Raw genomic sequence first — 18,191 nt, forward strand, 5'->3', positions numbered from 1 at the left:
CAATATGTTAATTTGAAACTATACCCTGCTTTCATGAGACATGAAAATGAAAATTCAAAAAAATCTAATTTACCGAATTGTACACTATATAATATATATATATATATATATGAACTTACCGGCACACGCTCCCTTTTTCTTGAACCGAGTCCTTTTCGAAATGATCAACAATTGCAAGGTCTGCAACCCCAACCCAAACAGCGGTCCTTATGACCAGGGAGCCAGCCTGTCAGCCTGGCACCTACACCACAGACCACAGCAGTATGGAGGGGCAGCCTGTCAGCCTGTCAGCTTGTCAGCTACACCACAGTACAGCAGTATGGAGGGGCAGCCTGTCAGATTGTCATACACCACAGACCACAGCAGTATGGAGGGGCAGCCTGTCAGCTACACCACAGTACAGCATGTATGGAGGGTGACACAGAGCTAAGGTTTGTTGCCCTGTACCTCCGACACGTGCTGTTATTGTGGGTTAAGGCTGTGTTGGAACTCGGGGTCAGATGGCTGTGTGTGTGTCTGTGTGTGCATACGCGTGCGCGTGTGCGTGCGTGTGTGCGTGCGTGCGGAGGTAAGTGCGTGCGGAGGTAAGTGCCCTAGCGGTCTGTGTTGCCAAAGAGAGGCCAGTGACCTGCTAGGTTGTGCAAATATATACTTCGTCAGGATATCCACATGATTTTTTCTTTTTTACTTGCATGGGAAAATTACAGACGACTAATGATAATAAATATCTATTGTATAAAAGCTCCATATAGCATATTATCTCGATATTTGTCAGATACTCACAACATCTAAGAATATATAGCCTATATACATTCAAAGACTTGCACCACATTCTCACGATTTTTCAAAGAAATAGCAGATCTGTGCCGCGCTATACGAGCTTGTAGATCTGCAGTAGTTTCGGCCAAGCAATCTGGCCTTCCTCAGGATTTCCTGGGCTTTGTTTTGGATACTGTACATACTGTACATCTTCACATGAAAGAACACTTTTTGTTTTGTTTCTCTTAATGTTCACGTACTGTCAGCTACAGCACGTTTTCAACACCATGCACCAGCACACATGCACGCGCACACACACACACACACACACACACACACACACACACACACACACACAAACATGTTTAAATTACTCCTAAACATTTTGCCAAACATCACACATACTCTCCTATCCTCCATGGTGGAGACCTGTGCCCAGAAGGGCACTTTTTCTATAGTTAATTTCTGCATCTCTTAGGGCCCATTTAACCATATAATGCATTTGAATGGCAAAAATGCCAGAACTGCAAGTTCAGTGTCCTGTGTCTTGAATGAGATGTGCTGTGAGTTTGCATATCTGCTATTTTCCAGCATAGGACCGTTGCACAGTGAAGTATAAACAAGCTTAGGGATATACTGTATAAATAATAGGATATAGGCCTAAATATAAACTATATATAAACTATAGGCTATACTATAGGCAGCATAGTGCCTATAGTATAGCTAGATACCCACAGGGTTTTTTTCTTTAAGACATTGTTGAAATATTGGGCCTTAGATTTAAAATTACCAGGCATCTTCATATCATGAATATAGCCTATTGATTGATTGATGGATTGAAATATTTGGCAGTTTGCAGAATTACAGTATATACAATTCAAGCACAACTCAATGCAAAGACTGTTAACTGTGAGTGGACGACCCAATAAAGCATTACACTTGCATGGGAATTGAGGTGAATGGTGCACCTACTGCACCATTCATGTGATCTAGTCACATGACCACCAGGAAGTACAAAACCATTGTTCCTCCTAGTAGAGAGCCATGCTGCAGGACCTGCTATTTCCGTCTCACAGAGTGAAGCATGGTAGGCCAAAGCTGTGTGTTGCGGCTAATACTGCTAAATGGCAGTTGTTTGGTATAGAGCACATGCCACAACGTTTGGCCATTGTTTTAGCACTTTAGTCTGTATATCACTATTGTTTTATTTGACCTTTTTTAAATGTATTTATTTGTTTATTCCGGTCTTCAAATGACTTCTCGAATACACTCTGAAGTGACGTGATCTGTTGCTGCTGTGCTTAAAGACATTGAGAGACTGGTAAAACAGTATATATATTCTATGCACTGCATGCATTTGTGTAGTTAAATGCAACTCTTTAAAAAAATCACCTGCTTCACAGCCATGCAACACTCCCTGGTCCAGCTGCCGGGCCACTGGTACCGCCCCGGTACCACCGGCCACTGGTACCGCCCCGGACAGACGGCTCTCCACTGGTACCGACCCGGACAGACTGCTCTCCAGAACACGGGGAGGCATGGTCTGCTGGTTGACCGGGTCTCTGTCCAGAGGAACGTCCTCCTCGTTACCAAAGTCCACGTAGAGGACAGTGGCCTTCTTCTGGTCGGAGGACACCGACAGGACAACGCCTCTGTACCAATTCCCATCCACGGAGAACTGGACGGTGCATTACACCTCTCCCAGGCTGGGGGTGTAGGAGGTGGTGGGGGGGCTCGTTGCTGGTGGTCTGCTGCAGCGTTGTGGTGATTCTCTTCATGTTCTCCCAGGCTGGGGGTGTAGGAGGGGGGGGGGGGCTCGTTGGGGGGGGGGGCTCGTTGCTGGTGGTCTGCTGCAGCGCTGTGGTGATGCTCTTCATGTTCTCCGACACCTGGTGGTCCTGGGGGAGCACGAAGAACCTGCTGGGGCTGCTGAACTCTGCCCACCATGCCCTTCATTCTGGGGCTGCTGAACTCTGCCACCATGCCCTTCATTCTTGTTCCTTTGGCGATGGGCTTTCAGGTCCTTCAGGTAGATTCGCTGGGGGGGGGGTGGCTTCATCACCGACACTCCGCTGTATGGCTGCAGAGGTGCATCTCTCTCCCCCATCGCTGCTGAACCACCCGGGCTCTCCTGAGTATTAGTGTCCCCGGTTGGGTCAGCAGTGCTGACTGTCTGGGTCAGCAGTGCTGACCCAACACATGTTTCTGTGTGCTGACCAGTCTTGTGTCTGACAGCGCATGGAGCAGAAGGCCTTCCTGCAGCGGACACGGCGGAAGTTCCCTCGCTTACTGCAATAGTTGCACAATAAGTTCCCAGTCACATCTGGGAGTGATGAATGATGATCATTGGTCAATGAATTTGCACCACCCGTTCCTCCCAGAGAGGCCGGGGTGACTGGAGCGGTGGTGCCATGGGCTTCCTCAGAGGCAGGTTGGGACCGACCACCGTGGGACCGTTCATGGTTTCAAAACTTTCAATCATGGGGGGGTGGGGTCCCCAGGGGGGTCCCCGAACCTTGAGACCCCCAAAGAGTATGAAAGGTGCTATATAAATAAAATTGCCTTGCCTTGCCTTGCCTTGCCTCGCTTCACCTTCTCCAAGTATTCTTTGGTCTTCTTAGGCCGTATTGTGAGGTGGTCTGGTAGTCCACAAAGTGGTAGTCCTCCGTCTGGCTGATGGCCAACAGTGAATTGAACAATGTGGACCCTTCAGCAGCACGTGGTCCCAGACAGGGTGCAGTCCGTTCCATTTAAATATGAAGCTCCGCCCACTGGTTCCGGTCTGTGTCTATCAGGCCGACACCCTGCTGAGTGCGTTCCGCTCTGTGGAGACGAACGACAGACGGTTTTAGAATGAAAACTCTTTAATATCACTCTTCTCTTATAGCTGTGAGGCTGTTGATGTCCCCCCTGCCCTTGCCCTTACATTGATTTGCACTGTTCACTGCAAATCAAAGTAGATTTTAATGTTTGTTCTTTTGATTTGAATAGTGTTTGTGTACTATACTATAGGGCTGGCACTAATATGTTTTTATGTTTCCTTAAAGGGACGAGTCCAGCCACTGCTTTCCACTGTTATTTTATCCTTTTTGTTTTGTTTATTTGAGTTGATTTGGCCATGATTTTAGGCATTATTTGGTTACGTTCTTACTTGTTTTAATTGTTTCTCTCTATTTATGTTACAGAGTATAACCTTGTTAAAGGCCGGGTCCGCCTGCTGCACACGGCACTTTTCTCTTCTGTTGGGACTGCACTGTGGGACATTTGGGTTCGATTGGTGTGTATTTGTTAACTCCCTGCACTGCATGTTTTGTATTGATTTTATTGTTGCTTGATTTAGGGGCAGGTATAAATAAGATTTATCTTCTTCCTGCTCCTTTTCTTTTCTGAAAAAAATATGTAAAATTAATATAATCATGTAAAACCATAACTGAAATGAAATAAATAAATATGAAATGAAATGAAATTTGTTAGTTTGGTGCTATAGGCCTGTCCCCTTTTCTTCCCCCACTGTGTGCATGGGCCGACCCGCCCTTTCCTATAAGAGAGTTAATTACCAACCTGTCAACCTTTATTATCTTATCTTGCCTATTGATGTTTTATATATGTTTTATGAAGAAATACACTCCTCAATGTCAAATTGTTTCTTTAATGACAAACCCTGCAGTATAAACAAACAAACAAACAAGGAAAACATTAACTAAAATAAGCAGGCTAATTATCACAAGAAAAAGTATAAGCAAACAGTTAAGAGTGTAAACAAAAGAAAGAGGCATAAACTATATCATAGTTCCATAAATATGCATAACACAAACAAACTTACAATTAGGTGAAGAACCTCCAACCAGCACAACATGCATCTCTGAAAGAACATGAAACTGACAACAACTCTCTTCTTCACTCACAGAACAGGAAAGCTAATGATATACTGCCCCTAGTGGACGGCAGACCCTTCATTTTATATATATAGTTTGTAGTTAATTGAAATAAAGTGTTATATGCTTTCCACACAAATGCCTCTTGTCAATCGTTCCTGTTAAAGGGGAAGTTGGTCAGTTATTAGGATTTCCTATGCCCCCCTCATTAAGCGGGAGGTGGCGTAGTCAGGCTCTTTACCAACACTTGTTTCCTCGGTAGGAAAAATCCCAACAATAGGCTTTTGCTAATATAACCGTGACATTAAATATACTGTATACAATAGCCTACATGCAGCAGCATATTTTTGCAAAAATACAAAATGAAAATGTGCAGAAGGTTTGACCCAAAAGATGTTGGATGCATGGGAAATAAAAAATACACCATTTATCAAATGTAGCTGTTTACATAAATATCTAATAATATTTACATAGATATCTGTTGAAATATAGGCCTATTGTTATAAGAGTTGAAAAGATAAATAGATAAATAATAGGATATAAGCCTAAATATAAACTATAGGCTATAGTGGCCTACATATGCTATAGGCTACTGTACTATACTATACCAGAGAGAGCGCTCAGAGCGCAACTAACCTGACGCTGCCAGATGGGGGCGGTATTGGGCATGTTCCCCAACACAGCTGTGAAACAAATTTGTGTAGCAAGCTTCTTGGATCTGGCAGCGTCAGGTTAGAGTGCAACTGCATGCATGCAAGAAAATAACGGAAAAAAGGAAAACCATACAGCAGCGGCTGCCTCGACAGCTGCATGCTGCGAGTTTCAGAGATGATTCAAAATGCATATTCTGTAATGGTATATAATCACAAATCCAAGAACTGTACTGAACTGACGACGTACTGTTGAACTATAAAGAAGAGAAACACTGCATGAGGAAACAAGGCAGGTGTTTAATGTCTGGTAGGCAGGCATGTCGCGCGTAATTGTAGAACGCAGGGCATTCACTGTGAAGAGTGCGGGCGCAGACACCACAATACAGTTTGCAATCAAACAGCCAGTCAATATACAGCGCATGATAGACGCGCCGACCACGGCAGCGACAGACAGCCTGAGACAGGCTGACCACAGTGTTGCAGAATAGATGCAGTTAGTAGTGTAGCAAGCAACTCTGCACAATAGTACAAATACAATAATACAGTATTATTATTACAAGCCGCGTGCATATCCACCCAAACAAACAGTGTTTAAATTACTCCTAAACATTTTGCCAAACATCACACACTCTCCTAGTCCTAGGAGAGTATGTTGTATGTCTGTTATAGGCAGGCATGCCGCGCGTAATTGTAGAAGTACTCAGGGCATTCACTGTGAAGAGTGCGGGCGCAGGCACCACAAAACCAAGGAATGCCCATAGCAGATGTACCCATCATAGGGATGGATGCAGTGGAATTAGGAGTCCTAATTGGCGGAGACCAATATTGGAAAATGGTCACAGGAAAAATGGAGAGACTGAATGAAGGAAGTTGCACTGGAAAGTGTATTTGGATGGCTGGTGCAAGGAGAAGTCACCACGCTAAATATCATAACATAACTGAAGTTGTGGACATTAATTGAAGTGAATATCGGAGAGGTACAGGCACTGTCAGATCAGTTACAGTATTTAAATGGGGCCTAAGTAGCAACTAAGTATTTGGTTACAAACTATCATTTAGCTGGGGACCCTCTGGAACTCCCTCAACGACCCCTGGGGGTCCCTGGACCCCACTTTGGGAACTAATGGGATATGCGCTCTCTCTCTCTCTCTCTCTCTCTCTCTCTCTCTCTCTCTCTCTCTCTCTCTCTCTCTCCACCAATGAAATGCAGGGAACGCTTGAACGACGCAATCGGCGTGTGATCTGATTGGTCGGCTCGCGGGCTCAGCGCTTCCGGGTTGTGAAAACAAAACAAGTAAAGTTTTAGTAATTTATTTTACTGTCTGGTTGTTTTAGTTTTAAACGTATTACTAGTCTCAAACGTATCAAAAAGCTCTTAACGGTAGCTTTACAACTGTGGTGAAGAATGAGAGGAAATGACAAACACAAGAAGGTGAGAATGTTTTTTTTATTATTATTATGTCTATTATCAGAGTTTTAAGAGTTTTACTTTTACCGTAAATCCTCAAATACATTCCTTCCTTCGATAAAAATCCGCCCCCTCCTATTAATTACCGGGGGTTTAGCAAATAAAAATCCTCCTTGTTCTTTTATTAGCCGGTTATTCTTCTTTTTATTTTTTCTGTTACCTTCCTGCTCTGGCTGGCTGTCAGGCAGTGTCCAGATGCTCGTGGTGGAGCCGTGGACAAGTTCAACATAACAACAAACGTCGGGAGAGATTAGAGAACGCCACTATACTTTTCATGGCTACGGACAATACAACAAATTAGCGCAGCAGTCTATCTATAACTCTGGAGGAGGGAGGGAAGCAAGTATCCGCCAGGAGAATCCTGGCGGATCTATCTTTTACTTAGCTCTGATTCATAACCTTCTACTGCTTCTACGATTCTGCCATGCGCAGTACAAGGCTATGGAACTTTCAATTTTAAATCTCAAATCGAAATCAGACCAGCCTCTCCTCTTTGGCGAAAATAAAAAGAACGTTTTTGCTACTCACCAAAACAAAGGCGGGTTGTGTCAATAGAAAGACTACTTTCCTTAGTGGACGCACTCTGAGCCCCCCACCACACGTATAAACGGTACTTTTTGGCCAAAAAGGGATTTTTTTTCACCGGAGGAAAAATATCCTCTATGAGGCAGTTCTCTGGGCAATATCAGTAGAGGGCGCAGCGGAGTAACTAAAAATGTTTTTTTTCCGGTGGAAACAAAATCCCTTTTTGCCCAAAAAGTACAGTTTATACGTGTGGTGGGGGGCTCAGAGTGCTTCCACTAAGGAAAGTAGTCTTTCTATTGACACAACCCGCCTTTGTTTTGGTGAGTAGCAAAAACGTTCTTTTTATTTACACTAAAGAGTAGTTGCTGGTCTGCATTCATGCGAGCGGCGGACGTTGAGAGTAACATAGCTCTAATGCACGCATTAGAGCTATGGACCAGAGTTATCTTTTACTGCAGTGCAGGTTCCCAAAGTGGGGTCCGGCCGTCCGGGGACCCCCAGGGGTACTTCAGGGAGTTCCAGGGGGTCCCCAGCTAAATGGAAGTTAGGAACCAAATGGACCCTTATGGGTCTGTAACCGATCGTCTGAGAGTGTACAAATGGCCGTTTGGTTCCATTTGTACACTCAGTTAAATTAACTTAGACTTTACGATATAAAAATTGGGGTCAATGCCATTAACTGGGGGGTCTGTAGACCAATATTCATGTAAAACTGGTCGTCCTTGAGTTGAGAATCACTGGTCTCTGGAATATATTTTCTAATGGGGGTCCACGGGCTAATAAATGTCGATTTGTGGGTCCTTGACATTTAAAAGTTTGGGAACCACTCTGTTTTACGGAACGAACACTAAGCTTTTATTGAAGGAATAATTTAACTCTTGAGCAAGAGTTAAAGATTTACAAGGGTCCATTTGGTTACCTGCTCTCCCATCATTTAGCTGGGGACCACCTGGATCCCCCTCAAGGACCCCTGGGGGTCCCCGGACCACTGGTTGAGAAGCACTGTGATGAAGAGAATGTCATACTTTATCTGCTGACTAGTATTCAAATATTATTGTCTCTTAAGTTGTATGTCCAATCAATAGTATTTGTATTTGGTTCATAAAGTTTACATAACTATAACTAAATGCATTTGAAATAAAATAAAATAAAATACTTCTCAGGATTCCATTTAAGAAAATGGCAAAAATAAATAAATCAGGATTTCATTTCAAATATAGAAAATAGCCGATCTACAAGCTCAAAACGCATTGCAGTGAGACAGGTTTTGAGCTTGTAGATTGGCTATTTTTGCAATGTGGCCCTCTGGAGTGAGTGTGGAACTATAGTGGCCCTCTGGAGTGAGTGTGGAACTATACTGGCCCTCTGGAGTGAGCGTGGAACTATAGTGGCCCTCTGGAGTGAGTGTGGACTATAGTGGCCCTCTGGAGTGAGTGTGGAACTATAGTGGCCCTCTGGAGTGAGTGTGGAACTATAGTGGCCCTCTGGAGTGAGTGTGGAACTATAGTGGCCCTCTGGAGTGAGTGTGGACTATAGTGGCCCTCTGGAGTGAGTGTGGAACTATAGTGGCCCTCTGGAGTGAGTGTGGAACTATAGTGGCCCTCTGGAGTGAGTGTGGACTATAGTGGCCCTCTGGAGTGAGTGTGGAACTATAGTGGCCCTCTGGAGTGAGTGTGGACTATAGTGGCCCTCTGGAGTGAGTGTGGAACTATACTGGCCCTCTGGAGTGAGCGTGGAACTATAGTGGCCCTCTGGAGTGAGTGTGAAACTATAGTGGCCCTCTAGAGTGATTGTGGAACTATATAGTGGCCCTCTGGAGTGAGTGTTGAACTATAGTGGCCCTCTGGAGTGAGTGTGGAACTATAGTGGCCCTCTGGAGTGATTGTGGAACTATAGTGGCCCTCTGGAGTGAGTGTTGAACTACAGTGGCCCTCTGGAGTGAGTGTTGAACTATAGTGGCCCTCTGGAGTGGGCCACTACAAGCTTGTAGCGCGCCACCGAGTGCCGCGCTACGAGCTTGTATGTCTGCTATTTTTGAAAAATCTTGAAAATGTGCCTCAAATCTTTGAATATATATTATTACAGAGTGAACATTTTAACTCAAATCTTTGCTTCTGGGGGGGTCCCTGCCTGGAACAACATATTTTCAGATGGTGGGCGGAGGCATATTACATATAGTTTTTGGGGTCATTGACATGAAATATTGAGCACCACTGATATAGAAACATAATGTTTTTCAGAAAACTGTCAGAATCGAAATGGTTTTAAATGGGTTAATCTGTGTGCTGCATTGTGATTGACAGGTGGTGTCATCAGGGAGGTTGACTGGAGGGGGGAGGGTCCAGCCAATCAGGAGACGGTGAGTTCATGTCATGACATCACTTTCGTTCTCTACGTTTACATTATAACCGTTATGTTTCTCTCCATAAAAGGACCACTTCACCACTTTTCAACCTATCGTCATCATTATAATTGGCGCTCACTAATGTTCATGATGGAATACCTCCTCCTCCATTCAAAGGAGCTTTATTGGCATGACAAAACATATGTTTACATTGCCAAAGCAAGTGTCACAATTCAATAAGAAACTGTTGAAAATGGGGAAAGTATATACAGTCGGAGGAGGTACAGCATTGTGTAAACATAAAGTATATATATATACAGTTGGAGGTACAGCATTGTGTAAACATAAAGTGTATACAGTTGGAGGTACAGCATTGTGTAAACATAAAGTACATTATACAGTTGGAGGTACAGCATTGTGTAAACATAAAGTATATACATTATACAGTTGGAGGTACAGCATTGTGTAAACAAAGTATATACAGTTTGAGGTACAGCATTGTGTAAACATAAACTATATACAGTTGGAGGTACAGCATTGTGTAAACATAAACTATATACAGTTGGAGGAGGTACAGCATTGTGTGAACATAAAGTATGTACAGTTGGAGGAGGTAGACAGCTATGTCACATTGAATCGTTATATTCATGTTATTTATGACGGTAAAAAGCTTTTTTGAAACAAATAGCTGCAATATATATATTTCTTTTTTTGCAGTCACTTTGGGACAAATGGCGGCATTTTTTCTCAGGACTATTTAAATTGTATACAATACAGAAAAACTCTGTGTCTCATAGGAGGGCTGTGGGCTGTTCAGAAAAAGAAAAACATTCCAGAAATGTTTCATCTCAATACATGTTATTTATCACTTGTCATCGACTAAATATATATAGATTTTAGTCGACTAATTCTACAGGACAAATCTTTTGTCGACTAAAATGTATTTTGGCGGGCCTTGATGGCGTCATAATGACAGTTTTTACATTTGCTGAAAATAGCCGATCTACAAGCTCACAACACGTCGCAGCGTAGATTGTAGATCGGCTATTTTCACCATGCAACCAAGTGTAAAATGACTTATACTGGATCTCTTGTCCACTAGTCCCACTCCCTTCCTAACACTTCAGTCTAGTTTTTATTTGTTGACAAAATTGTCAATATATTTAGTCGTAGTTTTAGTCATCGTAGCTTAGTTTTCATCTAGTTTCCATTTAGTTTTCGACGTCAGTGGAAAAAAGTAGTCGACGGACATTTTTCGTCTTAGTTTTAAAGTCGACGAAGTCAACAATGCTTGTGCGCAAGGCGCAAGTTGTCACCTGGACAGTTAGTGTTCTCATTACTAAGTAGTGTTAGTAATATAGATATTCCACTGTTACGTTCTTAACTTCTTAGCTTACGCATGTTTCATGATAACTACTATTAGGTATGTGATGTATTGCCATGCTTTTTGTTCTTGCTTATTGTAAATCGCTCTGGATTAAGAGCGTCTGCTAAATGCCTACATTGCAAATTGTAGTGTGTTTGTACTCTCAGGCTGACCGCAGGTCAGACTAGTAACTAGTAAAGAGCATGTTTGTACTCTCAGGCTGACCGGGGGTCAGAGTCAGACTAGTAACTAATGTGTTTGTACTCTCAGGCTGACTGGGGGTCAGACTAGTAACTAGTAACTAGCATGTTTGTACTCTCAGGCTGACCGGGGGTCAGACTAGTAACTAGTGTGTTTGTACTCTCAGGCTGACCGGGGGTCAGACTTCAAAGACGCTGCTGTGTACTGACCCCACCTACTCTCTTTACTCCACGGACTCTGAGGACCAGGTAATGAGGCACGCATGCACGCACGCACACGCGCACGCACATACACACATGCACACACACACACACGCACGCAAACATCAGGGGGGCAGTCAGAGAGATATTTTGTGAAGCCACTAAGGAAATCGGGACATCCTGAAAGTTCATATAATGGCCTGTTGTGGCGCTGTCATTTGGCCGAAAAAACCCCATAGCTCCATAGAGGTGCATGTATTTGGGCCCAACTTCACCTAGACTGTATTACCTTAATAAACATGGTCATGAATACTTTGACCATGAAGTCGCGTATGTTCTGTTCTACCGTTACAGTCTATGATCGGGATCCCCCTGCCCCTCGAGTCAAAATAGAAACCAACGAAGAAGAAGGGGGGAAGTCCCGCCTCGTTGTCTGGGCCAGCCAATGGCCAGCTGGGCCCAAACGGATCTAGAAAGATGGCGATTTACAATTAATCTGATGTCACATATATAAACCTGTCTCACCCATCTCTCCCCAGGTAGCTGCCACCTATATAAACCTGTCTCACCCATCTCTCCCCAGGTAGCTGCCACCTATATAAACCTGTCTCACCCATCTCTCCCCAGGTAGCTGCCACCTATATAAACCTGTCTCACCCATCTCTCCCCAGGTAGCTGCCACCTATATAAACCTGTCTCACCCATCTCTCCCCAGGTAGCTGCCATCCACAAGGGTCTGGATGGCTGTGCTGCCTTGCTTAGCGGCATCCTGCAGGCAGAGAGGGAAGGTATGCCTGGCGTCCTGTGCACAAAACACACACAAAACACACACACACACACACACACACACGCACACACACACACACACACACACTTGTAATGGATTGTTGAACCATGTGTGTGTGTGTGTGTGTGTGTGCGTGCATGCGTGTTGTGTGCGTGTGCATGTGTGCGAAGAGGTGAAGTCTAGTGTTTCCAGACCAGTCAGTTCATCAGTGAAGAGACGAGACGCAGACGGCAAGACGACCTGCGACAAACCGCCTAAAAAAACAGGTGTGTGTGTGTGTGTGTGAGAGAACAGCTTGTGATCACTTGATCACAAGTAAAGAAAATAAATGAATAAACAAAATAAAAAGCAAAATGTAAAATAAATAACATGATTTAAAAATGAAGGTATACATCCTCCCTCAGTTCCACCTCCAGCTCAGAAGAGAATCCTGTCCTGGCAGGCCGTTCCGGTGTCCTCCAAGTCCGTTCCGGTATCCTCCAAGTCCATTCCGGTGTCCTCCGAGTCCGGTCCAGGTCTGACCGCCAGCAGCCAGTCAGCTCCTACGGCTGGTCCAGGATCAGCTCGTACAGCCAGCCTGTTGTGGGAAAAGTACGTTCTTCACTTTAACACAATCAGCGCCGGGATTTCTTTCTAAATAAGAGCTCGGGGTGCCGGGCAGATATGGCATGCTTTTACTCTGAAAGCCCCCCCCTCCCCTTCCGTTCCGTACAAAAACCGGGAGGCATAATGTTGCTTGCTTACCTTACGATGATTACGATAAAGTCTCTCTAGAAGTGTTAATATTCCAAACGAGAGGCTTGTTGATGTCAGAAATGAAGACAGAAGTTTGCCCGGCTGGTCAGAACCACGGTGAGCTCCCTAGATTAGGAGCTACGAGGCATTCTTTCTGAGCGGTAAACCAAGGACTATTTAACGGTTAAACAGTTAAGCAACGACTCGAGTCTGCTTGTGTTCGTTAGATTTAACAACTGAAGTCAACATTACAATCCTTTTTAGATTGTCTGAAAGAAAAGCTTACTTTGATTCATCCATCTTTATCTCAGAACGGAGCTCCAGTCCGCTACCTCGGAACCCGGGCCAGAGGTTCCCTTCAACCGTCGTCTGACCTCCTCCACACCGACTCCGAGCCCTGAGGAACCCCCTGCTCCATCCACGACCACCATGGACTCCACGGCAGGCCAGCGACCAGCCCCCATGGCTGGGGCCCCCACACCAGGCCAGCGACCAGCCCCCATGGCTGGGGCCCCCACACCAGGCCAACCAGCCCAGAGACCAGCCCCCATGGCTGGGGCCCCCACACCAGGCCAACCGGCCCAGAGACCAGCCCCCATGGCTGGGGCCCCCACACCAGGCCAACCAGCCCAGAGACCAGCCCCCATGGCTGGGGCCCCCACACCAGGCCAACCGGCCCAGAGACCAGCCCACATGGCTGGGGCCCCCACACCAGGCCAACCGGCCCAGAGACCAGCCCACATGGCTGGGGCCCCCACACCAGGCCAACCAGCCCAGAGACCAGCCCCCATGGCTGGGGCCCCCACACCAGGCCAGCCAGCCAAGGAGAGCCGGCCGGGCTATACCCAGGACTCGGGCCCCTGGCCTGGGGACAGACGTGGCCCCTGTGGAGAGGAAGAGGAGAGCGTGCCGGTCAGAGATGTCAGCGGTGTGGACAGCGCTGGATCCTCCACACACTCTCACTCACACACACACCTCCCACACACACACCTCCCAGACGCACACACACACCTCCCAGACGCACACGCACACCTCCCAGACACACACCTCCCAGACGCACACACACACCTCCCAGACACACACCTCCCAGACGCACACACACACCTCCCAGACACACACGCACACCTCCCAGACACACACGCACACCTCCCAGACACACACACACACCTCCCAGACTCACACATGGTGGATAGCCGCGACGTACAGGCAGAGATAGCACTACAGCTACAGCCAGAACGCACTGCTACGCAGGTACGTGTGTGTGTGTGTGTGTGTGTGTGTGTGTGTGTGTGTGTGTGAGCGTGCGTGTGCGCGCGTGCGTGCAAATGTGAAGAAAAAGGCCACACTGCTCATAAACACGATGCAAGTGATATTTTAACGGCAGACAAGCAATTGTGTGTGTGCGTGTGCGTGTGCGTGTGTCAGGCGAGTGAGGATCCTGAACCAACAGCTGCAGGAGAGAGAGAGGGCTGAGAGAGAGAGCAGACAGAATCAGTGTGACTCTGAAGGTAAGACGTGTGTGTGTGTGTGTGTGTGTGTGTGTGTGTGTGTGTGTGTGTGCGCGCGTGTGGCCGTGCATGTGCATGCGTGAGAGAGTGTCTGTATTAAGGCCTACCCATACTCTAGTACTAAAACTACAACATGACCACCGCTCACCCCAAACACATCTCTCTGTTTTTACTAAAACTACAACATGACGTCACTGAGCCGCGGTGGTAAGGGACTCACCGCTCACCCCAAACACATCTCTCTGTTTTTACTAAAACCACAACATGGCGTCACTGAGCCGCGGTGGTAAGGGACACACCGCACACCCCAAACACATCTCTCTGTTTTTACTAAAACTACAACATGACGTCACTGAGCCGCGGTGGTAAGGGACTCACCGCTCACCCCAAACACAACTCTCTGTTTTTACTAAAACTACAACATGGCGTCACTGAGCCGCGCTGGTAATAGACTCACCCCAAACACATCTCTCTGTTTTGACTAAAACCACAACATGGCGTCACTGAGCCGCGGTGGTAAGAGACTCACCGCTCACCCCAAACACATCTCTCTGTTTTGACTAAAACCACAACATGGCGTCACTGAGCCGCGGTGGTAAGAGACTCACCGCTCACCCCAAACACATCTCTCTGTTTTGACTAAAACCACAACATGGCGTCACTGAGCCGCGGTGGTAAGAGACTCACCGCTCACCCCAAACACATCTCTCTGTTTTTACTAAAACCACAACATGGCGTCACTGAGCCGCGGTGGTAAGGGACTCACCGCTCACCCCAAACACACCTTATCATCACCTAAAAATTCAAAAAACTGTATGAATAGGCATTTATAGAGATAGGCCCTCATTTATCAATCGAGTGTAAAATCTGCCACAGATTCGAGTGCAGGTTTCGTAGTACACCCACGTCGCCACGGCATTTATAAAGTGATCGCAAACAGCTGATCCTTCCTTAATTTCGTTCTGACGTTAATAAATGTGACGGCTGAAATCTATCGAGCACGCGCTCGTTTTTGCGACCTGAACGTTCTGGAATACGTCCTGAAACCATGGTTACATGGACTTGCTGCCCCAGCTCTCTCATACACACACAGACGCACGCACGCACACGCAACTTGCAACTTGTTGTATCTTAAATAAATAAACCTGCATGAATTAAATAAAGCTGTAGGTCTGTTTCTCCTCTCGCTTCGCTTCCCCCTTGCTGCCCGCCTCACCCCCCCGCACGCTGACGCACATATCGCAATTTGCAAGCAACTGTCACTGTCTGTTGTTAGTTGTACAGTTATATTAAATTATTAAAGTATTTTTAATTTAATATACAACAAGATCTATTAGTGAACGAAAACCTGAACCTGTGAACCATGAATTAAATAACAAATAGGCGCGCGCGCGCACACACACACACACACACACACACACACACACACACACACACACACACACACGCTGCTGTTTTGCATAGGTGCTGCTCCTCGATCCTGATCCTGTCCTGTCTGCCTGTCTGTCTGTCCGTGACACCGTGATCAACTGACCATGCACGTTCGACAGTCTATTTAGATTGCCTCACAGTCGCTAGTCGCTGCAGTGGATAGGCTGTCAACTCAACTCAACTGTCAATATATGAATGTGCAGCTAAAACCGTAGCCCATGTGGCTGGCACTGGAGGAGTGGTGGTGGTGGGCTGGCTGGGTAGCCTACATCTCCGATGCGGTTCCCACTTGCGCTGGCGGTACATTTGGCATTCGAGCGACGCGTCGGGTTTATTAAACGAGGAGGAGATTGCACATGTAACTCCAGAAAGACATCGGCCTACTGTAGATTAGGCTACAGTATATAGGCTACCCATGCATGTTGGGACTCTCCGCAGCTGCAGGCAGCACTGCACTATAGGCTATACTTTCCAACGTCATGGAAATATTCCAGCACAGACAGCCCAAATCCTCGCATGTATGCGCTCATGCAAAACACTGTTTAAATGGCTTAAATCAAGTGCGATTTTAATTGTAAAGTTGGAAAGCTCCTATAAATTTAATATGACACAAAGACACATCTTGTAGGTCCATTCCTTTTTTCTTTTTCTTTTTTTACATGTAGCCCATATACATACAGTTTTATATTAACATTTTAGGAGTGAATACATATGTTTCGATGCCTTTGGCAGCCTCTCAGCTGGTCAAACAATGCTGCTCCGCCGTTCTGCGACAGAAAAACATGCGTACGCCAGCTGAGGAGCAAACGTGGATTTTCAACGTTGTCACGTTCAATTTCAAGCTTTGGCGGAAATGGTAAATGTCAAAAATGTCGGTAATTTCGGCGTGCACCCATATTTTGGCGTACGCACGGTTGATAAATGAGGGCCATAGCCTTCACTTTTGACCATAGCCCAGAGGAACCCTTTATGACCAGGAGGGTCATTAACACATCCAGACTATACTGCCACCAGCTGGCAGAGTCCGGTTAGGGCTGGCTTCTCCTTCTGCAAATCTGCACCATACTGTTTACGGCTCAGAAAGAATGCCTAAAATTAAACGGGTTGAGAATCACTGCTAGAGAGCCGTACAACATCTTCTCTTATCCCATTCTGAACGGGAACCCATTTTGGTGTTTAGCATCACGTTATGCTTTAGCTATTGAAAAATAGCAGATCTACAAGCTCATAGCGCGCCACCGAGTGGCGCGCTACGAGCTTGTAGGTCTGCTATTTTTGAAAAATCGAAGAACGACTGACATTTTTAGAATCTGATCTCGGGTCAGAATGGGTTCATCAGACCAGTGTGTGTCCAGTGGAAACCTCGTATGAATCTGATCTCAGGTCAGAATGGGTTATGGGGGTCGCTGGCATTATCTCTTCAAATGGGGGGGTCTCCGCGGGGGGAAATTAGTGTCGATGTGGGGTCATTGACATGACATGAAACGGTTCGGGGCACTCCCGCTCTAAGCTCTTCTCCCAGTAGTATAAACATTTTATAACTACCGTATTCTCCCAGCATGCACTCTGCAGGCGGAGCTACGGATGGGGGCGGAGCTACGGCAGGCCCTGAGGGACACACGGAGCCGCCTGAGAGACGCCGCGGCGGAGAACGTTCGCATCCAGACAGGTAACCAACCGCCGCGCAGAGTTGCTTTCCTCGACTTAAAACAAAGACGAAAAATGTCCGTCGACTACTGACTTTTTCACTGGCGAAAACTAAACGGAAACTACGTAAAAACTAAAGCTATGATGACTAAAACTAAGACTAAATATATCGGCAACAAATGCAAACTAGACTAAAATGTTAGGAAGGGACTAGTGGACAATAGTTCCAGTATAAGTCATTTTACACTTGGTTGCATGCTGAAAATAGCTGATCTACAAGCTCACAACTCATCGCAGCGCGACACGTTGTGAGCCAGTTGACTGTGTGTGTGTGTGTGTGTGTGTGTGTGTGTGTGTGTGTGTGTGTGTGTGTGTGTTTGTGTGTGTGTGTCCTACAGAACTGGACATCACTAGCAGCAGGTTGTTGAAGGTCCAACGACGGAACGCTGAACTGGAACAGCTGACTCAGCAGAGACACACAGTCCACCATCTCCACAGGTAGGGGGCTGGTCCTCACGCTCTCAACCATATATATATATATATATATATATATATAAGAAAGGCTAGATGACTCGCCCGTGCTGCGAGTCATCTACGTGGCGGCCATCTTGCTCCAGTCCAGCTCGCTCACTCATAACATTGTGTCTGTTTACTTTTAACTTTAACTTAAACGGCAGAGACGTCCGCATACG

At 46.0% G+C, this 18,191-nt stretch overlaps 1 protein-coding gene across 1 annotated transcript; it reads left to right on the forward strand.

Moving 5' to 3' along the window:
* Nucleotides 1-6,692: 6,692 nt before the first annotated feature.
* On the forward strand, nt 6,693-17,984 carry LOC308311831 (uncharacterized protein; the record flags this gene model as incomplete). The annotated part of the gene is made up of 9 exons (XM_080758607.1): nt 6,693-6,719; nt 9,584-9,639; nt 11,358-11,439; nt 12,107-12,179; nt 12,349-12,444; nt 12,583-12,769; nt 13,225-14,164; nt 14,339-14,421; nt 17,411-17,984. 8 exons carry the CDS (start codon nt 6,693-6,695, stop codon nt 14,384-14,386), a joined length of 1,509 nt encoding a protein of 502 aa, XP_080614733.1. The 3' UTR covers nt 14,387-14,421; nt 17,411-17,984.
* Nucleotides 17,985-18,191: the final 207 nt, after the last annotated feature.

The sequence above is a fragment of the Protomyctophum bolini genome (assembly GCF_963924005.1).
Source record: "Protomyctophum bolini genome assembly, chromosome: 24".
Lineage (NCBI taxonomy): Eukaryota > Metazoa > Chordata > Actinopteri > Myctophiformes > Myctophidae > Protomyctophum > Protomyctophum bolini.